General features: G+C 31.3%; 1 protein-coding gene across 4 annotated transcripts in view; it reads left to right on the top strand.

Annotated features, from left to right (window-relative positions):
* LOC129920973 (acidic fibroblast growth factor intracellular-binding protein) overlaps positions 1-25979 on the top strand; it is a 298489-nt gene that overhangs the window by 226246 nt on the left and 46264 nt on the right. For 3 of the 4 annotated variants that reach the window (XM_056002566.1, XM_056002565.1, XM_056002564.1), the window contains one exon: positions 3774-3959. The exons of the other annotated variant lie outside the window; for it this stretch is intronic. In XM_056002566.1, coding sequence (XP_055858541.1) covers positions 3774-3959 — 186 coding nt within the window. The remainder of the gene's footprint in view (positions 1-3773; positions 3960-25979) is intronic. 4 annotated transcript variants of the gene reach the window in all.

The following is a 25979-nucleotide window of genomic DNA, read 5'->3' as shown; positions in this document are numbered from 1 at the left end:
TTTGATGCAAAATTGTGGAAAAACAGTTGTCCGCAGAAAAAAAGTGTTGAGACAAACTTAAACTGTAATAAATTCTTGATTGGTTGTAGTTAAAGGACAAGACAGCAAAAATCATAAAAACCGTGGTAACGAAAACGAGAAAATTACCTCTTAAGTTTTTCGACTTAAAATGACCTCAGGAATCGATGGTTTTCATTTGGGGCGGTGACTGTGGGACACCCTGTATATTAGGGTGGGTCAAAAAAATCGAAATTCTTTTTTTTTGATTTGGTACTCCGAAAAATCGACACCTCTAGAATATACACACCAAATATGAGCTCTTTATATTAATGGGAAGGTCCTCCGCTTTGCAATTTTCCATTTTTACATCAAGCTATTACTAAAAAAAAATATTTTTTTTATTAATTGACCTTTTAGCAAATTTCTTTTCAGATTCTTGTAGGAAATTGAACGCTCTACAAAAAAGGCCTTATAAACTTTTTTCGTTTATCTAACTGTTGAATATCTTCTAAACGGTTAAAGCAATCAATTTGATGCCAAGGAATTTTTTGTAGAACGTTTAAGCCCCTACAAGAATACGTCTTGCTTAATTGAAAATAATGAATTTTCAGTGAACTGGAAAATTTTTTAAAATATAAAATGTTTTCATAATTTTTTTTAACTTTGACCTCTTATATCTTTAGAATGGTTAGATTAATGAAAAAAGTTAACAGGACCTTTTTTGTGGAGCAGTCAATTTCCAACAAGAATATGTCTTGCGCGTTTGATGATTATAATTTTCAGTTTGTTACAAAATTAAGACCAAAAAACCAATTTTTAAAGATTTTCTCGATTTTTTTACCTCAAATATCTATTCAACGGTTAGATAAACGAAAAAAGTGTATAAGGCCTTTTTTGTAGAGCGTTCAATTTCCTACAAGAATCTGAAAAGAAATTTGCTAAAAAGTCAATTAATAAAAAAAATATTTTTTTTTAGTAATAGCTTGATGTAAAAATGGAAAATTGCAAAGCGGAGGACCTTCCCATTAATATAAAGAGCTCATATTTGGTGTGTATATTCTAGAGGGGTCTAGCAATCGATTTTTCGGAGTACCAAATCAAAAAAAAAGAATTTCGATTTTTTTGACCCACCCTACTGTATATCTATTCTAAGTTTCTGAAACATAGCTATGTCTTGGATCGTGCATACGAAAACTGATCAAAAATTTTAAAAAACAGCAGTGTCGCTAATAAGTAGGTAGTCTAAAGTCGATTTTGACTGGGGAATTTATTAAAAAGATTTCGCGCGAATTTTTATTTTCACACCTCAAAATTGATTCTCACGTGGTCAAAATTTTTTTCCGCATCGCGTTTGGGTTTTGAAATTTGAGTACATTCTCATGTGAGAAAATTTTTTTCCGCTTCGCTTCTAATGTTGGCCTTATTTTACTTGGCGTTATTTCATAGCATCATTATAAATTGCTTATATCCACAAGATGTAGTTACATTTGAAAAAAAATACAACGTCGTTTAATAAAAATAAAATATTTTGGTAAAACTAAACCTCCTATTTCCGTATATATACACTGAGCCAAAAAACAACGTAAAATCAATCTAAACCACTTTGAATCAATGGAAAATCACTACATTTTTAGCCTAAAGTGGAAAATGATTGAATCAAAGTAGCACACTTTAAATCAAAGTTGTTCACACATTAAATCAAAGTTGTTCACACATTAAATCAAAGTTGTTCACACATTAAAAAATAAAAAAAGTAAAACTGGCATCCGCTGGGGATCGAACCTGCTATACCTGGGTTGACAAGCTTGTGCTTTACCACTGTGCCATCTCACTTATAAAAATTGATGTGACAAATTGTAAGTTAAGCATAGGACGACTTTTTAGAAAATTAATGAATATATTTTTCACCATTGATTCAATGTAGAACGGATTAAAAATTACTATGCGTTTTTTCTCTGGGTGTAAAGTATTGATTATTATGAATTCAAATGGTTCTTAAAATATTCAGAAATCAATCTTTTTTCCAAAGTTTTGGTGGGTAATAATTCCACAAAAAAATAGGTGTAATAAATTCCCTTCCACGATGAGAACTTATTCCACTTCAAAAAGTGTAATAGATTCCCTCTTGAAGTGGAATAAATTCCCATGTGGAGCAGATTCCCGTGGAATTATTTCCCTGCACCAAAATAAAATACTCCTTCATATTTCTATTTAACTGTTGAAATGAACCAACTTTCAAGCCTACTTACCTACCACTAATCTGAGATAAAGACAAAAAACAAAACATGTATTACATACAGTTACTCATTGTTTTGAGAATCTAAACTCAAAATTTCAAATCAAATGGCTTAACTTTTATTTTTAATTTTGTCCAGTTAGATTGGCAATTTGACACACTGTGCGGCGGGCGGGCGCACAGTGGTCCCATTGGTCGTTTTTGGCGTCAATATTCATTTGCGCGGCCATTTCTGGACGAAAAGTTATAAAATTTGGTACACTGAATGATAATAGTATGGAGAATAAGAAAATGCTGCCAACTTTAGATTTTAATGTTCTAAATTCAAATCTGAAGTCGAAAAAAATCTACGACGTCTCGTTTTTGAGATGTAAGTAGTTCAATTAATTAATTTTTATCTACGAAACGTGTCGTTTTTTTCGACTTCAGATTTGAATTCAGAACATTAAAATCTATTAGAAAAGTATATTTTTGTTCACAGAAAAAATAAATTCTCAGTTTTATTGAACATTGAAACTTTTCATTATATCATGTTTTCTAATATTTATTTAAAAACATAGTTGGCAACCATATATGTAACCGCAATTTTTTCAATTTTCTTATGAAACATAAATAGAAGAGATCTCAAAATTGTGCTAATTTAAAATAAAAAAAACAATCCATGAAATAACGTAATAAGGGGTCTTAAAATGTGTTTTACTAATTTGGCCTGTTTTGGACTTTGTTTTTAAAATATTAGATTTTTTTAAAGAATATGAATCTTAACACCTTTTCGTTATGAATTTAGCCCAATTTCTAGCTTATATACTGTTTTGAAAATGAAAATTCTATTTTAACGCCCATTCTTTCCGCCATTTTGAATAAAAAAAAGTTGGCAGTTTTTTCTTATTCTCCATACTATTATCATTCAGTGTACCAAATTTCATAACTTTTCGTCCAGAAATGGCCGTGCAAATGAATTTTGACACCAAAAACGACCAATGGCACCACTGTGGGGCGCCCCAGACACAATAAGAAAAGTTCTCAAGTCACTTCTCAGGTGTTATCATTGAAAGAAGTTGTTCAATTTATTAAGGGTTAATCCAACACTGTGTCAAGTTTGAATGTTTAAAAAATAATAGGCGAAAGGCTAATGTTTCATAAATTTATCAACAAGCTCAGCCACGTTAAAGCAAAATATAAAGAGGTTCCTTGGAAAAAAGTAGGTTTGGTTTGTTATTAATTTCTCGAAAACGACAAGATATTTTTACATACAGTTTTCTGTTTTTGTTTAAAACAAATAAGAGCATCGAATTAAAAAAAAAAAAAAACTAAGAATTAATTACATAAAATTTTGACAAAAAATTAGTTCGAAATTGTTTGTTCCAACTTTTTTTTATCAAAATTTTGAATTTGAAATAAAAAAAATTAAATAATAAAAAATTCGATATTTTTTCAAAACGTATTGCCCTAATAGAAGTATTTAAAAAAAAATGTATCTAGCACCTAAATAACCAAAGTAAACATCAAAGTAAATATTATTTTTTATATATTTAAGGTCGTACTGGAGATCTATCATTACAATTGCCATCAACTTACATAGAAACAGAGAACTACGGGCTTTATTTGCTGACCTTAGCGAAAAGCTGGTTGATCCATGGAAACAAAATAATTGGTGTCTCAACCAAGTGAAACAATTTTTGGATGCTGTCTCCCAAAGCATTTTAGAACTAGAAATTTCAAGGTATATTGCTATTTAATATTCATTTCTTTCAAGAATAAAGTATGTATACATATACATTATGTACAGGGTGTCCGGTAAAGAATGGATAAGATTGAAATGGCTGATAGCTACACATATGACAGCTCTAAAACCAAATAGAAATATTTCTATCGCAACCAGTTTAGAAAATATTAGCTTTTTTCGTTCAGTGTAAATTTTACCATCTTACGTTTTCGTTCACTTCACTTTATGAAAAATTTTAAACACCTGTGGAAGTCTATAGAAGCGTAGATGGCCAAATTTTTAATATGCGCGTCTTAAGGGAATTTCGGAATGGCAATAGTTTTTTATCGTATCTAGAGTTACTAAGAAATTATTGGTACTAAAATGCAAAAAAAATCTATTAATTTAATGAATTAATTTTACGTTTTATCATAAGCTTTTTCATTTGCAGCCACAAGTTAAAGAATTCCATCTTATTTCATATTTTGCAATAATTCTTCTAACACATAACCACTTAAATATTATAACCCTTTAATAGTGGCTATAAAAAATACCTCGGAATGAATGCTAATAGAAATTTTTTTTGCTCAATATCTTTTTTTTTGGCATTCTATAACATACCTCAAAAGTCTAGAAAAATCTCATGTCCGCAAGTCGCGATTTTCAAGGACAAAGCGCGAAATGGAGATTTTCATAATTAGCAATAATAACACTGTGCAAGTCGAAATTCTTGACAGGCGTGCGAATAACTTTTTCGCCCTATTTTGGACCCGAGAAATCGAATGGCATTATTAGTTTTTCGATTTATGGGTACGACTTCGAACAAAATTTTGTTTTAAAGTTTTTTCAATTATTTTGAGAGTTTCCCAATGTTTTTAGTCATTTTTTAACCAAAAACAATATTTATATTGCTAATAATTCTGCTCAAACGTTATTTGCTACCAGTAGAAAGATATTATAAACAATTTTGAACAATTTATTTGAAAGTTTAGCGATTTTTTTTTGCGTTTTTTCGCTGCTTTTCTTTTCTTTTGCACAAATACATTGCATGTTTTCCATTAAAAATTAATTTAACTGTTGATTTAGTGTTGGTTAAACTTCGACAGTCTATCGATAGCATCGATAACAAAAAAATATCCAGTATATCGCTACTTCACAAAACTATCGATAGTTTCAATACTTCCAAATTATTTTACCACAAGGCTACCGATAGTATCGATAGTTTTTTCTTAAAACTATCGATATAATCGATAATGGAAACTATCGATATCTACCAAACACTATGTTAATTCGTTGTTTACATCCAATGTCAAACGAAAACTAAACTTGTAGTTCAAATTGTGTTAAATTAATTTCAAAGCAATTTTTTTTTTTTAATGAAAAATTGTACGATTGGTTTTAATACTTTTTGCTACGTATGTTGCAAAACTATTTACAAAAGTGTTTTGCAACTAGTTAATCTAGCGAATTTATTTACATATGCGTAGCAGTTATCTTCACTGTGATCTTTTGGATCTGAGCATATCATTGGGACTTCAAAATCCAGACTTGCACATATTCGTTTTGACCATTTGATAAGCTTATTATAACAATTTGAACAAATAATGCTTGGTGCTCATTCGACGTTTCTAACTTTTAAATTGAAATATTTTTCATGTATATCATCAATTTAAGGAGATATTTTCTTTCTACTTGGCATGTGTGCAAATTTACCCTACACGTAGCAAAAAGTATTAAAACCACTCGTACAATTTCTCATAAAAAAAAAAAAATAGCTTTGAAATATTAATTAATTTAAACACAATTTGAACTACAAGTTTAGTTTTCGTTTGACATTGGATGTAAACAACGAATTAACATAGTGTTTGGTAGATATCGATAGTTTTCATTATCGATTGTATCGATAGTTTTAAGAAAAAACTATCGATAATATCGGTAGCCTTGTGGTAAAATAATTTGGAAGTATTGAAACTATCGATAGTTTTGTGAAGTATCGATATGCTCTATATTTTTTTGTTATCGATCCTATCGATAGACTGTCGAAGTTTAACCAACACTAAATTAACAGTTAAATCAATTTTTAATGGAAAACATGCAATGTTTGTGCAAAAGAGAACAAAAACAGCGAAAAAATGATAACAAATGAAAAAAAATTCGATTTTTTTTAATTTTTTTCAAAAAAAATCACTAAACTTCCAAATAAATTGTTCAAAATTGTTAATAATGTCTTTCTACTGGTAGCAAATAACGTTTGATCAGAATAATTAGCAATATAAATATTGTTTTTGGTTGAAAAATGACTAAAAACAGTGGAAAATTCTCAAAATAATCGAAAAAACTTTCAAACAAAAATTTGTTCGAAGTCGTACCGATAAATCGAAAAACTAATGATGCCATTCGATTTCTCGGGTCTGAAATAGGGCGAAACAGTTAATCGCGCACCTGTCTCAAAATTTTTTTTCAAAAAACTTGCACAGTGTAATAGACAATGGTACTATATACACTAGGGCGTTCGTTATTTTTAAATCAAGTTCCTAAGTGGAAAAACTGTTTCTAAATAATAAAAAAAAAAATCCCCTAATTTTTTCAGATTTTTATTTTGACGCTTGATGGCGCCCCAAGAGGGTTAAAGTTTTTTCTTAATTGAAAAAGGTAAATGTTGGCTTATACGGTTATTTTTTTAAATATGGCCTTAGGGTAAGTTTTTTTGATGAGGATCTTGTCTACATTAAACACCGTATAAACGTATAGGTATAAACCTTTTTCTAGGACAAGGGGTTTAGTCAGGACATACATGTCGTTTTTGGGTTTTATTTTATTTTTCATGCTACTCATATGCTTGTTTAAATAAAACATGCTTGCTTTAATAAACCCAAAAAAGACATGTATGCCCTAACTAAACCCTTTGTCTTAGAAAAATGGTTTAAACCTTTTTGAAAACGGTGTTTAATGTAGACAAGATCCTCATCAAAACCTTTACCTTAAGGCCATAATTAAAAAAATGGCCGTATAAGCCAACATTTACCTTTTTCAATTAAGAAAAAACTTTAGACCTCTTGGGGCGGCATCTAGCGTCAAAATAAAAATCTGAAAAAAATTAGGGGATTTTTTTTTTTTTATTATTTAGAAACAGTTTTTCCACTTAGGAACTTGATTTTCGAAAAAAACCTAAATAACGAACGCCCTTATATACACATATGATACATGGCTTCGAGGTATTTTTTAATGCTGATGCCAGAAAATCTAATCAAGACAATCTGACGTATCTAAAAAAAGTTATGCCTGTTTTTCATCTGTCGACCCATATTATTATAACAGTTGCAAACTTACTACCGAAAAACCCTTAAAAGTTATGGTAGAGGTAGAGGTTTTTATATCCATTTTCATTAAGAATCAAAACAAAGCAATGCAAAAAGCATTCATATCTATTATAAAATGGTATTTTTTGAGAAAAGGAGAAATTTTGGGATATGCACTAAAAAACATTCTGGTACGATCTTGGAATTAGTGCTAATAGGCTAATTTTTTTGTTTCTATCTATAACGTATGTCAAGATAGCAACCACACCTCCAAATTTACAAAATCTGAGTATGCAGAATTTTAGTGTTAATTTGTTGCTCTAATCTTGAATTTGTTGCTCAATGATTTGACCATGAAATCGGCTGCAACAGATGCAGTTTTTTTGAGACTTTGTATCTATAATCTTTTTTAAAAAACTAAAAATGCCAAATAATAAACATGATGTGATACTCTGCAAAAAGTTACATAAAAACTTAAAATCGCAATCCATTCCGGTCTTATAGGCAAAAAACTAGTCTTTAATGACGTCACTTCGAAAAAAAAAAGTTAGCACCTCAACAAATTAAATTCCAAAATCTGAGAATGCAGGAATTTGATGCTCATTTGATGCTTAGATATATAATGATCTAATTAAGATACTAAATTTTATTTTTTCACTACGCAACTAAACAAATATAAATCACCTCCACGTCCACAATGTTAATTTCAAAATCTGAGTAGGTATCTATACCGGGGTCAACCCAGGTTATCATGGGACAAGCTATCGTGAGACATCATACGACAAGTTATCATGAGCAACCTATCATGACGCAACTGATCATGATCATACGGTTTGATTCGAACAAATTCATTTTTAGTTCATTCTATTTGACTTCTCCTTTTTTGGAAGGACTTCTATTTGGTGGTTGTTTTTCTTTATTTTTTTTTATTTTTGAGGGTTAGGTTTATTTTTTTTAGACGGAATTTTGCGTTGATTGATATGTGCGAAAGGTGTTTGGTTTTTTGCAATTTTTTTGTGTGTTTTTTTATGAAGAGAATGAGAAGTAGGTAGGGACATAGTTTTTTTTATCTTCTATATAGGATGTGATTATGTACCTTACGGCTTTTTTATGAATTTAGGGTGTGTGGTCTAGGTGGTTTTCGTGGGAAGGAAAGACGTATGGTGTATTAAGTATAACTATATAGAGCGAGGGAGAAAAAAATGTGTCAAGATCTTTATTCTTGCTTTTTTTTGCATGAACAAAATGAGAGGTAACATATGTATATAAGTAGGGATATACTGATTTTTTTTGCATTGTTTTCTTTTCTATGTGGGTTATTGCAAATATTTTTTTATGATTTTGGGGTGTGTGGCTTAGAAAAAAATCATTCGAGACGTATGGTGTGGTGTCTATTGTGTATATATAGAGTGAGGGAGAGAAAAATGTGCCAAGATCTTTATTCTTGCTTTTTTTTTGGCATGCAGAAAATTATATGGGTACATAAAACATTACATAGAAAGGGATATACCTACCTACCTGTTGTTGATTGGATTATTGCAATGATTCTTTTTATGAATATGGGGTTTGTTTGTTTATGGTTTAGGTTTTTTTTAATTCGGTGACGTATGGTGGCAAGTGTGTGGGTATATTAGGATAATGAGAAGAGAGGCAGAGAGGGAAAGATAGTTTCCTATGTGCAAAGATTTTGATTCAATTGGTTTGGTTGATTGTAGGTAGGTAGGTATATAGCATAGGTAGGTAATTCTTTTCTGTCAACGCGAAAGGGATTTTGTGATTTGATTTTTTTATGCTGAACAGAATGAGATGTAGCATGAAGGTACCTAGTTAGGTGTGTAGGTACTTATATAGTTAATGCTCTTGTTTAATGATTCAAGTGATAAATAAATTGATAAAAGTTCAAATTAAATATTAAAAAATTAATCATTTTATAAAAGTTTTAGTGAATCGAAACTTAAGCATTTAAGTTCAACATAAATCTTTCTGTGACAGTTTAGGCAGAGGAAAAAGTAGAGAATAAGAGTTTATGTTCAACATAAATTATTAAAGTTACCATTCAGCAAATGACCCTTAATCGTTAAGAATGATGATAGGTAGTTGCCATCCGTAATAGGGTTAGGGTTGTCTGGTAGGTACCTATACTAGTTTTTTAATTGGTTGATGAGAGAGAGGAATAAAAAACTACCGTAGATAGATAGGTACCTACTGTTAAGACTAAGAATAGGCACCAATCGGCAAAAATATTTTTAATGGTTTAACCCTTTCGAACCCAAGCTATGAAAATCAATATTAAAAAATGTTTTTTCGGTATTATCGGGTCAAAAACATCGCAACTACGAGATATGAATAGCAAAAAGTTATTTTCCAAAATAATAAATAGCAAAACTAATGTGTTATTCTCATGTTACATGTAAGTAACATGCACTGCCTATGACCACCAAAAAACGTCGGAGAACTGAGAAAATAACTTTTTATGAATCTATAATGTATGCTACTTCTTCTTAGCAAAAAAGTAAAATACTTTCTGCATTAACATTTTTTATAGGTTTCTTTTTTTCAAAATTATGACCATGTATAAAAAAATTTTTTTTGGAAAAAAATGTGAATTTCAGTCCCTTTTTAATTAAAAAAATTTAAAGGTAGGTATGATATTTGACTAACTTTTTGTAATAATCCAATAACTAGGCATTATTATCTTTCAATTAAGCCATCGAAACCTAAAAAATTGTTTAATTTAATATTTTTGTAAGAATTTTTAAAAAAATGTTACATCAGAGTAACGCTGGGTCCGAAAGGGTTAAAAGAAGGTATAACAAGAAAAATGTAAAATAGGTTGGTAATAAGAATAACGGACAAAAAATGAAAATGGCTTTTTGTGTAGCCATATCCCTTCGTAATATAGACATTATAGGTACCTAGGTAGGTATTGTACAATGAAAACTAGTTGGCCTTGGATTTCTGTCTTTCAAACATTAATACAAAATCTGTCGTGTGTCCAATAGAATATATATAATAGAATATATATAGTCTTGTGTCCTATGGAAAAAAAAAGAAACATGTAGCTAGGTAAGTGTGTTCCACTTTACAAGGCAAAACAAAAAAAATTAACCATATAAATCATTAGTTCCCCACCTATTATTTTCGCAGACACATCAATACCTACCAACATATGTGCTGAAAGTCTTAAGGGGTCTGGTCATCCTGATTTTTTTTTCTTTTTTTTTTTATTTAGCTTAAATTAACCCGCTAACTATAACGAACATTTTAATACCTTTTGCGTATCGAAACACTCAAAATTGACGAAGTAAAAGGCATTTTTCGACAGGAATATTGAGCCAATTAGAGCGGTGGACTCCATTTATTTTACAATTATCTCGAAACTACATTTTTGACCGGATGCCATCGAGATCTCGGAAACTATCCGTCCGATTGCTTTCAAATTTTTACTGAATATTTTTGAAAGCGAAGTATTTTTTTGATAACATAATAAGGTAGCTTTTTTTTAATAATTTTTTGCTTCAAAAATCTTGGTAAAAAAAATGAAAAAAATTGTTTTTCTGCTCGCCATAATTTTTCTAATGGTCCAAATAAAAAAATATTCCGGCTCACAGTTTCGGATTTATTAATTCAAAAACAAAAAAATGAATATTTCGGTCCACCAGGGTGCTCAGACCCCTTAAGTTTTGGGAAGAGGGCGCTCATCGGCTTTGAAGTATCGGATTTTGTAACACCTATTATCTGATGGTACCGTAATTAGACATGTCTTGGAGTTGGAAAAAACGATTAGTTTACAAGGGCCCCATAACCCAGTTAACAAATTTCATCTTTTTTCGTGCCGAGTTACACATTTTGAATTCATAAATTCTTTTTTTAATTTTGAAAAAAAAAAAATAAATTAACTAACGGTTTTTATAAAAACGAAAGGCATATCATGAAAAACTATACCTACCTACTAAATCAAAACTAACTTCACCAAAACTTCATTTTTTTTTAAGTATGGGCACCTGCCTAGAACAACATTCAAGTAAAAACTTTGAGATAAAAACCTGATATTTTACGTATTTAATACATAAATAACAAGATTTTAAATCGGGAACAACGAAAATTTGAAATCCAAAAAATTGGACCACCCTAATGTAGGTAGTTATCTACCGACCTTATAAAATATAGTAGGTGCAGGTAAAATAGTATCTATTTAAAATCAAATAAAAAAAAATTGTTACGCTCTTGAAACTTGCCAAAAAGTTTGCTTTTGGGATAAGAACCAAGGATAAAAAAGTCTATAAAAAAAATTTAATTAAAGGGTGTTTTTTTTCGCGGACAAGAGGGAGGCAGTGGCGTATACCTATTTTAATTGTTTTGTCGATAAAAGATGAATAAAAATAATCATTTTTATCAAAAAACAAAACTGAGTTCCATGGATCAAAACTGGGTTTTATTGTTTTTCTATAAGTTTCTATGGCCAGAACTGAACGAAGTTGAAATGGGACCAAATTGCAGCCCCCAGCTTACCAATACAAAAAGAATTATCAAAATTGGTTCACTCAATCCAAAGTTATGAGGTAACAAAAAAAAAACAGACGAATTTGAAAAAATTTTCCAGTCCCCTCCAAATTTTTTTCTGGATACGCCACTGCCTCCCTCTTGTCCACGAAAAAAAACACCCTTTAATTAAATTTTTTTTATAGACTTTTTTATCCTTGGTTCTTATCCCAAAAGCAAACTTTTTGGCAAGTTTCAAGAGTGTAACAATTTTTTTTTATTTGATTTTAAATAGATACTATTTTACCTGCACCTACTATATTTTATAAGGTCGGTAGATAATTACCTACATTAGGGTGGTCCAATTTTTTGGATTTCAAATTTCGTTGTTCCGGATTTAAAATCTTGTTATTTATGTATTAAATACGTAAAATATCAGGTTTTTATCTCAAAGTTTTTACTTGAATGTTGTTCTAGGCAGGTGCCCATACTTAAAAAAAAATGAAGTTTTGGTGAAGTTAGTTTTGATTTAGTAGGTAGGTACCTATAGTTTTTCATGATATGCCTTTCGTTTTTATAAAAACCGTTAGTTAATTTACTTTTTTTTTTTCAAAATTAAAAAAAGAATTTATGAATTCAAAATGTGTAACTCGGCACGAAAAAAAGATGAAATTTGTTAACTGGGTTATGGGGCCCTTGTAAACTAATCGTTTTTTCCAACTCCAAGACATGTCTAATTACGATACCATCAGATAATAGGTGTTACAAAATCCGATACTTCAAAGCCGATGAGCGCCCTCTTCCCAAAACTTAAGGGGTCTGAGCACCCTGGTGGACCGAAATATTCATTTTTTTGTTTTTGAATTAATAAATCCGAAACTGTGAGCCGGAATATTTTTTTATTTGGACCATTAGAAAAATTATGGCGAGCAGAAAAACAATTTTTTTCATTTTTTTTACCAAGATTTTTGAAGCAAAAAATTATTAAAAAAAAGCTACCTTATTATGTTATCAAAAAAATACTTCGCCTTCAAAAATATTCAGTAAAAATTTGAAAGCAATCGGACGGATAGTTTCCGAGATCTCGATGGCATCCGGTCAAAAATGTAGTTTCGAGATAATTGTAAAATAAATGGAGTCCACCGCTCTAATTGGCTCAATATTCCTGTCGAAAAATGCCTTTTACTTCGTCAATTTTGAGTGTTTCGATACGCAAAAGGTATTAAAATGTTCGTTATAGTTAGGGGGTTAATTTAAGCTAAATAAAAAAAAAAGAAAAAAAAATCAGGATGACCAGACCCCTTAAGACTTTCAGCACATATGTTGGTAGGTATTGATGTGTCTGCGAAAATAATAGGTGGGGAACTAATGATTTATATGGTTAATTTTTTTTGTTTTGCCTTATAAAGTGGAACACACTTACCTAGCTACATGTTTCTTTTTTTTTCCATAGGACACAAGACTATATATATTCTATTATATATATTCTATTGGACACACGACAGATTTTGTATTAATGTTTGAAAGACAGAAATCCAAGGCCAACTAGTTTTCATTGTACAATACCTACCTAGGTACCTATAATGTCTATATTACGAAGGGATATGGCTACACAAAAAGCCATTTTCATTTTTTGTCTGTTATTCTTATTACCAACCTATTTTACATTTTTCTTGTTATACCTTCTTTTAACCCTTTCGGACCCAGCGTTACTCTGATGTAACATTTTTTTAAAAATTCTTACAAAAATATTAAATTAAACAATTTTTTAGGTTTCGATGGCTTAATTGAAAGATAATAATGCCTAGTTATTGGATTATTACAAAAAGTTAGTCAAATATCATACCTACCTTTAAATTTTTTTAATTAAAAAGGGACTGAAATTCACATTTTTTTCCAAAAAAAATTTTTTTATACATGGTCATAATTTTGAAAAAAAGAAACCTATAAAAAATGTTAATGCAGAAAGTATTTTACTTTTTTGCTAAGAAGAAGTAGCATACATTATAGATTCATAAAAAGTTATTTTCTCAGTTCTCCGACGTTTTTTGGTGGTCATAGGCAGTGCATGTTACTTACATGTAACATGAGAATAACACATTAGTTTTGCTATTTATTATTTTGGAAAATAACTTTTTGCTATTCATATCTCGTAGTTGCGATGTTTTTGACCCGATAATACCGAAAAAACATTTTTTAATATTGATTTTCATAGCTTGGGTTCGAAAGGGTTAAACCATTAAAAATATTTTTGCCGATTGGTGCCTATTCTTAGTCTTAACAGTAGGTACCTATCTATCTACGGTAGTTTTTTATTCCTCTCTCTCATCAACCAATTAAAAAACTAGTATAGGTACCTACCAGACAACCCTAACCCTATTACGGATGCCAACTACCTATCATCATTCTTAACGATTAAGGGTCATTTGCTGAATGGTAACTTTAATAATTTATGTTGAACATAAACTCTTATTCTCTACTTTTTCCTCTGCCTAAACTGTCACAGAAAGATTTATGTTGAACTTAAATGCTTAAGTTTCGATTCACTAAAACTTTTATAAAATGATTAATTTTTTAATATTTAATTTGAACTTTTATCAATTTATTTATCACTTGAATCATTAAACAAGAGCATTAACTATATAAGTACCTACACACCTAACTAGGTACCTTCATGCTACATCTCATTCTGTTCAGCATAAAAAAATCAAATCACAAAATCCCTTTCGCGTTGACAGAAAAGAATTACCTACCTATGCTATGTACCTACCTACCTACAATCAACCAAACCAATTGAATCAAAATCTTTGCACATAGGAAACTATCTTTCCCTCTCTGCCTCTCTTCTCATTATCCTAATATACCCACACACTTGCCACCATACGTCACCGAATTAAAAAAAACCTAAAGCATAAACAAACAAACCCCATATTCATAAAAAGAATAATTACAATAATCCAATCAACAACAGGTAGGTAGGTATATCCCTTTCTATATAATGTTTTATGTACCCATATAATTTTCTGCATGCCAAAAAAAAAGCAATAATAAAGATCTTGGCACATTTTTCTCTCCCTCACTCTATATATACACAATAGACACCACACCATACGTCTCGAATGATTTTTTTCTAAGCCACACACCCCAAAATCATAAAAAAATATTTGCAATAAGCCACATAGAAAGGAAAACAATGCAAAAAAAATCAGTATATCCCTACTTATATACATATGTTACCTCTCATTTTGTTCATGCAAAAAAAAGCAAGAATAAAGATCTTGACACATTTATTTCTCCCTCGCTCTATATAGTTATACTTAAGGGGTTATATCTAGTTGTAAGTGCAAAAAAAAACTTCTTTTTTGTGGATTTTTTGTAAAGAGGCATTTAATTATATAAACCTAAGGAATACATATCCCTATAGCAAATTTAATGTATAAAAAGAATTCGCTGTGTATTTAAAAAAATATTGGGTTCCGTTATATTTGTAGTAGATCTCCTAGACGACCTCCAAAAAAAATGTGTCTGGCGGTGAGCACGATTACTCCGGAACGGCTGGACCGATCGGCTTGAAATTTTTACTGAATTTTCTTTGATACTTTTGTCAGGTAATGAACGAAGGAAAAGGGTTTTTGACAATAATTCGATTTTTTATGCCATTTTAAAGTGTACATTTTCGTGAAAAAAATGATTTTTGTCTTTGAGAAGCCGCCATTTTGTCAAAAATCAAAATTTTGACTATCCCTTCGTTCATTACCTGCATTTGTCTATCCTGGAAATGAATATTTTGGATTTTTCAATTTTGGGTGATTTGTATCAGAGATATCTTGCTCACCGCCAGACAGCTTTTTTTGGAGGTCGTCTAGGAGATCTACTACAAAAATAACGGAACCCAATATTTTTCTAAATACACAGCGAATTATTTTTATACATTAAATTTTCTATATGTACATGTATTCTTTATGTTTGTATAATGAAATGCCTCTTCACAAAAAATCCGCAAAAAAGAACGTTTTTTCGCACTTACAACTAGATATAACCCCTTAATACACCATACGTCTTTCCTTCCCACGAAAACCACATAGACCACACACCCTAAATTCATAAAAAAGCCGTAGGGTACATAATCACATCCTATATAGAAGATAAAAAAAACTATGTCCCTACCTACTTCTCATTCTCTTCATAAAAAAACACACAAAAAAATTGCATAAAACCAAACACCTTTCGCACATATCAATCAACGCAAAATTCCGTCTAAAAAAAAATAAACCTAAACCTCAAAAATAAAAAATAAAGAAAAACAACCACCAACAAGAGTCTTTTCTTGAAAGTCACCTCCTCTTTTTTTAGAATGAACTCAAAATGAATATTTTGTTGCAATCGAACCTTATGATCACATGTCCCATGATAAGTTGCGTGCGATATCTTGTCCCATGATATCTTCTGCCATGATAACTTACACCCAACCCATCTATACCTATACCTACAGATATTTGATAATTTAACTATATAACTTCAATGGAAATTAAAAGTCTAATTGATGTTATTTAATTTAAGGCTGAGTAAAAATCCACGTACAAATCGGGTTATCGTTTACAAATCGGTGAATTACTTTTACATTTTTAAAGATAATTGAATGAAATAAATTTTATTATTTAGATAATAAACAAGGCTAAATGTCTTCATTCCCACAATTTCCAAATTTGTGCACTTGTAATTAAGAGAGAACAAAACATGATAAAATTTTAGTTGTTTTAGAACGACCTGAAAGACATTGGTTTGTTTCTTAGTTAGACTAAAATTTTTATTTTTTTTATTTCTATTTTGGATTGAGGTTGAATCAAACTTCGGAGTGCACAAATTTGTGCACTTGTAATTAAGAGAGAACAAAACATGATAAAATTTTAGTTGTTTTAGAACGACCTGAAAGACATTGGTTTGTTTCTTAGTTAGACTAAAATTTTTATTTTTTTTATTTCTATTTTGGATTGAGGTTGAATCAAACTTCGGAGTAAAACTATTTTGAAAATCTAAAATGTATTTTTCATAGAAAAAAATTAATCGAAACTGAAGCTTTTTTTCCTTATGTTACAATGTTTGAACATGTGTAACTTCTGCAATTATTGTTAAAATTCATCGAAATAAAAAGAAATAAGTACCTCAACTCAAATACTAACGAATTAATTAGTTTAAGAAATTTATATTAAGTTTTAAGGTCTTAAACAACAAAAAAATGTTAAAAAGTCATTTTTTCTTAACTTTTTTAAAACAAAGTGGTTTAATTTCTTTGTTTTTCAAAGTATGATTTTGATTTTTATTTTATTTAAAAGCTTAGTTTATTGACTATGGAGTAAAGCGATATTTTGTTGGAAAATATTATTTTGTAACCCTCCAATCGCTTTTAAAAGAGTCCCAAAAACAATAAACTGTACTAAGAAACCAGAATTTTTAGATTTTTTTTTATATTTTTTTTTATTTTTTTTCATTATTTTTTCTATCAATATCAAGTTAGAAAACAAGAATTGCTATAATAGTTTTTAATCCAGTCAAATAAGGGTTTAACCTCGGAATGAATGTTAGTAGACATTTTTTTTGCTCAATATCTTCCTTTTGCCATTCTATAACATATCTCAAAAGTCTAGAAAAATCTCATGTCCGCTTGTCGCGATTTCAAGGTCAAATCGCGAAATGGAGATTTTCAAAATTAGCAAAAATAGGCTATGGTATTATACAGGGTGTCCCAAAAGTAATGGATCAAACGAAATATGCAGATAGGCCAACTTTAGGTCTCTCAGAATTTGGTAACTTGTTCATCCCAAATCCTTACGGTTTTCAATTTAATGCAGTTTTTGTGAATTATCGAAAAATCTCGACTTTGCAACAGTATTTTGCTTCCTCCGGTCATAATTGATTTTTGTTTTTTACAATTCCTTCACTAAAACATTGCCTTATAATAAGAAATAATTATTTAATCAAAATATTTTTTATTTCATACGCCATTTTGCTGCAAATTATGTAACAGTTCCATGTTTTATAAAAACTCAATTTCTTACTTTTATTTGAGAGGAACATCCCGAAAAAAAATTGTATGGTGTGATACTGGTTTATTATTTTAAAAACTAGCCGTGTTATTGCACTTTTCAAAAATGTATAAAAATTTCCAAAGTTCAAATTAGAACGAAAGATATTACAATTTTAATGCAAAAAAACAGGGGTTTTCAGAGCTAAATAACAAACAAAAATCGAGGCTTTTATTCAAAAAGAAATAAACAAACAACAGTCGAGGAAATGTGTTTATTTTTCTTTGTTATTTTTCTCTGAAAAGGCCTGTTTTGTTGCATTAAAATTGTAATATCTTTTGTTCTAACTTCAAGTTTGGAAACTTTTATACATTTTTGAAAAGTGCAATAACACGGAAAGTTTTTAAAATAATTAACCTGTGTCACACCATACAAATTTTTTGCAGTGTGTTGCTCTGAAAAAAAATTAAGTAATTGAGTTTTTATAAAACATGGAACTGTTAATTAATTTGCAGCAAAATGGCGTATGAAATAAAAAATATTTTGATTAAATAATTATTTATTCTTATTAGCCAATGTTTTAGTGAAAGAATTGTAAAAAACAAAAATCAATTATGACCGGAGGAAGCAAAATACTGTTGCAAAGTCGAGATTTTTCGATAATTCACAAAAACTGCATTAAATTGAAAACCGTAAGGATTTGGGATGAACAAGTTACTAAATTCTGAGAGCCCTAAAGTTGGCCTTTCAGCATATTTCGTTTGATCCATTACTTTTGGGACACCCTGTATACACATATGATACATGATTTCAAGGTATTTTTTAATGCAAATTCCAAAAAATCTAAAATCAAGACAATCTGACGTCTCTGGAAAAAGTTATACCTGTTTTTCATCTGTCAACTCATATTATTATAACAGTTGCAAACTTACTGCCGAAAAACCCTTAAAAGTTATGGTAGATGAACCAAATTTTGCATGAAAATTTTAGAATCCATCATTATTAAAAATCAAAACAATCCATTACAAAAAATATATATACCTACGAAATAATGGCATTTTTTGATGGAGGGGCAAATTTTAGGATATGCACTAAAGAAGATTCTTGTTCATCTTAGGAATAAGTGCTAATAGGCTAATTTTTTCATTTTAATATTTGTTTGGATATTCTTTAACTACCCTCAAAAATCTAAAAAAATCTCATGTCCGCAAGTCCTACTTTTCTTGGTTTGAAGATAAGTTGCAGATTTAAAAAAAATTGAAAAACTACACTTCAGATATTTGTGTCAGATCAACATGAATAAGGTGCATTACTTTTCAAGGATGGTCAGGTTGACTTGTTTGTGAGTTTTATTGGAATAAGTGTTAAAGAATACCTTTATATCATGTCGCTTATGTTGGTATACATATAAAAATTTAAACTTTTCTTATTAATTTTTTAAAATCTGCATCTTATTTTCAAACCAAGAAAATTAGGACTTGTGGACATGAGATGTTTTTAGATTTTTGAGGGTAGTTAAAGAATATCCAAACAAATATTAAAATGAAAAAATTAGCCTATTAGCACTTATTCCTAAGATGAACAAGAATCTTCTTTAGTGCATATCCTAAAATTTGCCCCTCCATCAAAAAATGCCATTATTTCGTAGGTATGTATATATATTTTTTGTAATGGATTGTTTTGATTTTTAATAATGATGGATTCTAAAATTTTCATGCAAAATTTGGTTCATCTACCATAACTTTTAAGGGTTTTTCGGCAGTAAGTTTGCAACTGTTATAATAATATGAGTTGACAGATGAAAAACAGGTATAACTTTTTCCAGAGACGTCAGATTGTCTTGATTTTAGATTTTTTGGAATTTGCATTAAAAAATACCTTGAAATCATGTATCATATGTGTATATAATACCATAGCCTATTTTTGCTAATTTTGAAAATCTCCATTTCGCGATTTGACCTTGAAATAGCGACAAGCGGACATGAGATTTTTCTAGACTTTTGAGATATGTTATAGAATGGCAAAAGGAAGATATTGAGCAAAAAAAATGTCTACTAACATTCATTCCGAGATTTACCCCTTTTTTCTCCTTATTTGACTGTATTATTTCTTACAATTAATTTTTGAAAAAGAGTCTACTTTCCATTTTTTCCTCAAAAATTCATGGAATGCGTATGTATTGGAATTTGTAGTTCAAACAAATTTCGCTGGCGCTAGTTGTATCTCTCTCTTTATTATCTTCTGTTTTGTTTCTACATGATCTCTCGCACTCGCTCTGTCGAGTGGTTGTTTGGTGGTATAAAGAATAAGATGAACTTAGGTATCTGCATTCTACATATTGTTTGTACATAGGTTTTTCCATAAAAAAGGATTGGCGCCAGGCAAGCTCATCGCGCATGCAAAGTGTTGTTGTATTTTTTTCGCGAAAATGAGAGGATACAGGAAATGGATCTCTCGCACGTTCGCAATGTATGGTATCTGGTGTTGCGTGGTAGGTATATGGAATAGGATAAACGAGTTTTTTTTTTGTATTCTTGTTTTTTTTTTTTTAAACTGGTTTATTTATCTCTTTCATAAATTTATGATGTTGCATGTTAGGTATTCTTCTGAGCAACTGTATGGATATATTTTTTTCTATGAAAAAAAAAAAAATTTGGAAAGACAGGCAGTCTGTAATGTTATTCGCATTATAATACAAAAATCTAAATTACGATCAGATTCCTGCGCCTACGAATACTTGCAAAAGTTATATAGAATACCAAGTGATGTAGGTACATACATAGATGCGCAGAAAGATAGAAAAATTCAACACTGAATATCATACCATTTTTTTCTTCATAAATATACCTACCATGACTCTTGCACATAGAGTAAAACCAACGGAAAACGAAAACACAAGTGAATTCGGTTGCGCAAAGCAAAACCGCAATATACACTTGCAAGGCTTGCAACCCTTTTTTTTGCTATTTCCTTGATGCTGATTTGTTTTTTCTACCTGAATAGACTTTAATTTTATGACTTTGGTTCTCTATAAAGGGAAAGAGAATGCAAATAAAGATACCGAGAGAGAACTGAGTTGAGAAGACGTTGAACGTGAGAGATGTATGGCGAAGAAAGGTCACTAATACACACAAACTCATTTACATGAAGTCTGAGTTCGTCAATCGGGGACACCCACTCTTAAGTTCGAAACTTAGATTGTTGCTCTTCAAATTAGCTACCTTTCAAATCGATATCTAATCTTAACTTTTTACCTTCACAAGCCTTAACATTTTTGATTACCTACTTCACTTCCTTCAAGAAAGTGTAGGTAAGGTAAAACTCAAAATTTCGCAAAAGTTAGTACAAATGCAACAACTTTATTCTCCTCAACAAATCATGCTGTTTGAATGAAAGAAATGCTAGAGAAAAAAATAAACAAAGGAAAAATCTGAATTTGTTTATTAATGATTTCTATGGTGACGACTCCAAAATAATTGAAAAATAAAAATAAGATATTTACTGCCCAATTATAAAAATGAAAAGATGTGAATAGAATTTTAAGTTATGAATTCCTATCATATAAACTAGACATTTCTGGCCCATCTTCACCTAGTCCTATAATAATTTCTTCGGCAAAGTTATCCCAACTGCCTTCAAATGATAAATAATTAAATAATTGTATGTTTTTTTGTATTGCCCGCGGATATGGAGTGATGCAAGCCCGGGAGACTTGCCGCCTCTTTCTGAGGCTAACATAGTGATTCTCACAGACGGATCAATTAATTAAAATATTGATATCAAGAACTGTTCTTCGTTATTTCATTGTAATTTTAGAAAAAGTTCAGCTGCCTCATAAATGCTTCCTTCCAGTAAGCGAATGAGTTTTTTTTTATTTTTGCATGGGACTTTTGATTTGAAACGACCTACATATAACAATAAGCATTTATAGTAACAATTTTTTATATCTCGTAGAAGAACATTTAATAACTTCTACAAAATTTTGTATAGGTATCCTAATATTTTGATGCTTTTTTTCTGTCGGGTAATTTAAACATAACAGTTTATCTCCTTAATTTTGGAGAGATGCATTTCATATTCATTTAGTTTCATTTACTACCACTCTTACTTTCTAAAAACCTCAACGCTCTTCATCCAATCAGGTCGCTACCAGAGATCCAAACAGTGCTGCCATTTCGAAATTTAAAAAACATGATAAAAAACATGATTTCAGTTCAAAAAACATGATTTATAAAAAAAGCAAAATTTGAAAGAAAATGAACAACCACATCGTGACTAGGGGGGAATAAAACAAATTATTTCGAGTTCATTATAGAAAATAGTATAAAGTATCAGAGGTATAACTACACAGGGTACTTTTTGCAAAAATTCTTAAAGTGAAAATTATCAAACTCATTTTATGATGGAGAATTCTTAGATCTTGGCTTCAAAACGTGTATACTGTATAGTTTTTTTTCGGGAAAAATTGCCCTTTGAAGGAAAAAGTAATTATTTGCTTTTGTAATTTAACCACATTTTTTTCAAAAGGTGGCCATTGTAATTGTTGATTCGAAGCTTCTTTCGAATATTTATTGTTAAAGGTGATCAGGTCACAGTGTAGCACTGTGACTGATGTATACTCACAGTGTAGCACTATGAGTATAGTTGTATTGATTAGAGTCAAGATCTAGGTGAAACACCAAGAGCTTGTTATTTGTGATTTATTTTGAAGATTGAAGTGAAAGACCAGCGTTCCGTTAAGTGACTGACCACTAAATTTTCTTTAATCATTCATATTTATAGTTTACAAAAAAAGCTTAGTCTACATATTTAATCAATAATAAATAATCAAAAAATAACAAACAAAGAAATAATAAAAAAATAACAAGAAGCGCGCGTGTGAGGAATTATATTACAACAAATATTTAGAATTTGATTTGGGTTAACAACCCTTTTGCTGACTGTGCAGAAGGCATCGCAGTCAGTTGTATGATTTTATGCTTTAGCTGACTGTGCAGAAGGCATCGCAGTCAGTTGTTTGAATTTATGCTATTAAAATTTGATAATGAAGCTACGTTAATTTGAATTTGAATTTAAACATCCTGCCCCGAGCTGATGATCCATGGGTTCATCAGAAAGAGAGAAAAAAAAAAATTATTTAGAGAAAAAAAAAATTGAATCCTACACTGATATTGTGTAACTTGATGAACGTGGAGCTGGTATAGGTGGTGACGATTGTCTACGGCATGATGTCTTGATGATGCATTTGCAAATAAGGAATCCAATTACTCCGAGTGTGATTAGTAATCCAAATGCACTCATTACTATGTGGGGTAGATTATGGGTATGGATTTGGTTTGGCAGGGTAAGTTGTTGCAGCTTGATTTGTTCTCGGATCTCGTTAAGCTCTTGATTGAATAAGTTGGTAGCTGATGGGTTGTATTGGATTGCTGCTAGCCGAAAGACATCTTGGAATTGCACCTCATCAGTTAATCTGGTGTATGAAGATTTAACATTGTAAGAATGAATTTGTTGACCTTGAAGAGTCACGTGGTTGTTTTTTGCCACACAATTAGGTTGAAGCTTCAATATTCCATTTCCTTTTAATGCTATAAATGAAGTTTGGTGGTTGCAAACCACATTAAGCATAGTTTCTTCTTTGACTGCAAATATCCATTGATTTAGTTCGGGAATTTTTGTCCACACTGAGCTGGTCTTGATTATGACCAACTTACATGCTGATAGATTTGAGTTATTGTTGAGTAAATTGATCTCGCACATGCTAAAATTTGCTCCCGATTGGTATACGGGATGAGTTTGCTTGCATAAAAAGTGGTCCCCATTAATTGTGCTACACGCAGAAAGTTCTGTTTTAGTTATAGGATAGTAATGGTCGTGATGAGCACTTGCAGCTAAGAGTTGGATTGAGGGTTCTATGGTTACAAGAGTTTTATTTGTAACTGCCGGAAAGGGAATCACCTCAAATGCTATGAATTCTTCTAATCCAAGTAATGGTAGCTCAATCTGAAAGATTATGTGATTTGAATTGATGTGTCCCTTGACAGTCATCAGATTGTAGATCTGCACTAATTCGTCTGTTTCAACTGGAAACCGGAGACCTGATGTCAGATGATTTCTTATTTTACCTATTTCAGTCTTAAGTTGCTGATTTGTAATGAGCAGATGGTTGACTCGTCCTTGATGTGTGTCTGATAACACGTCCGCAATAGATGTCTGCATTCTTTGTATGTTGATAATTATAAGTGTAGCGTGGGTGCACCATGATAGAAATAGTTCTTTTACCTTATCTTGATATAATTCTTCAGTAACATTATTTATGCGGTTAACTATTTGACCTAGTTGGATATCAAGTGTATGTTGCCTTTTAGCCATATCTTCTTGACTTAATTTCATAATGTTGATTGTTGAATCTAAGATCGAAGTGTGATTTTTAAAGAGTTTCATTAGATGTTCTTCGTTCGAATGGATTCCTTGCAGTTGCTGAGATATTTCATCAGCGTATTTTGAGTCAAGAACGCCAAAGAGGGAGTTCGCTATATTTCCAACAATGTCAATGGCACCTCGCTTGGTTCTTCTTGTTGAGGATTTGGTTGATGGAACTAGATTGTCTTCTTCTAATTCGTGTTTAATTAATCGGAGTTGTTGAATTACTTGTGTGCAGAGCTCTTTGGAAGAAAGTTGCTTGCAGAGATGTTCTAGTATAATAGTGCTGTTGTCTAATGCTTGGAATTCTTTATGATATGGTTCAAGGTTATAGTAAACTACAAGGTTCCATGTGTCGTGCACCAGACTTATCTTTCCGTGTCGCTGGAAATGAATTCCAGGGGCGGAATTGTTGAATCTTAGGACCTCAACGTCACTTGCGAATATAGTTGGAATGAGGAGACCGATTAGCAATAAGGTTGTAAATAAGTTCGGGTTTGTCGACCGCGCCTTCCTTTGATTTGGTGTTGTTTTTGAAGATTTTGATGAAGAGGGTTCATTAGCGTCAGCATCGTCATGTCTACGTTTTCGTTCGGATGATAGAGTGTCTGTCTGGGATTCGGATGGGGTTTCACTGTCTTCTACAAGTGGTGCAAGTTTGTGTATCGGACGCCGTAGAACGCCAGATTTTGTTCTTACGTCTGCAACACGCACCAAACCGTCATTTCCGTGATGTAGCCTTTCAATTCTACCTAAAGGCCATTTCATGATGGGAATATTGTCTTCCTTCATAATGACCACGGTGCCCAATTTGATGTTTTCAGATTTTGCCTTCCATTTTGAACGATGTTGCAGTTGGTTTAAGTATTCTTGAGACCATCGATTCCAGAATTCTCTTTTTATGTGGGACACTAACTTCCATCTTGTACATAGACTTCCTTTAAAAGGTTCTGCTTTACTATCGACTACTGCCTTCAATGAATCCCCAATTAAGAAGTGACCAGGTGTTAATACTGCCAGATCATTTGGATCGTTGGACATCGGTGTAAGAGGTCTTGAATTTAAAATTGCTTCTACTTCTGTAGTTACGGTGCAAATCTCCTCGTATGTTAATGAAGCTGTCGCAATTTTGCACTGTAGCAAGTGTTTTGCAGATTTGACAGCTGCTTCCCATAATCCTCCAAAATGTGGAGCTCGTGGCGGAATGAAATGAAAATCAATTCCCTTGGCACTGCAGAATGTTGTTATTTTGTTTTGTGCTTGTTCTGCATAGATGGTTGTTTTGAGTTCTTGTAATTGATTTTTCGCACCAACAAAATTAGTGGCATTGTCGCAGAACAAGTTTGTGACATGGCCACGGCGACTCATAAATCTTCGCAAGGCTCCAAGAAAAGCATCTGTGGTTAAGTCACTCACAACTTCAATGTGAACAGCTTTTGTGGCGAAACAGCAAAATATGGATAAGTAACATTTTTGCGGTCGACTTCCTCTTGTTCGGTAATGTACCCATAGTGGGCCGCAAAAATCCACGCCTGTTTTGATGAAGGGACGTGCTGGTTGCACTCTTGCTGCTGGTAGGTTGCCCATCATCTGAGAATACATTTGTGGTTTTGCTTTTATACAGGTTGTGCAATGCTGGATTATAGCTCGGGCAATGTTTTTGCCCTTTATTGGCCAAAATCGCTGTCTTGTGATTGACAGAAGGCCTTGTGGCCCAATATGGTTGTTGTTGAGGTGTAGCTCTGTCATTAGCATTTTAACAAATGGGTGTGAATATGGCAACAGCATCGGATGTTTGCTGTCATAGGGTA

This window comes from Episyrphus balteatus, chromosome 1, assembly GCF_945859705.1.
Source record: "Episyrphus balteatus chromosome 1, idEpiBalt1.1, whole genome shotgun sequence".
NCBI lineage: Eukaryota > Metazoa > Arthropoda > Insecta > Diptera > Syrphidae > Episyrphus > Episyrphus balteatus.
The sequence above is the reverse complement of the archived record's forward strand: the minus strand, read 5'-3'. Positions and strand labels throughout refer to the sequence as shown.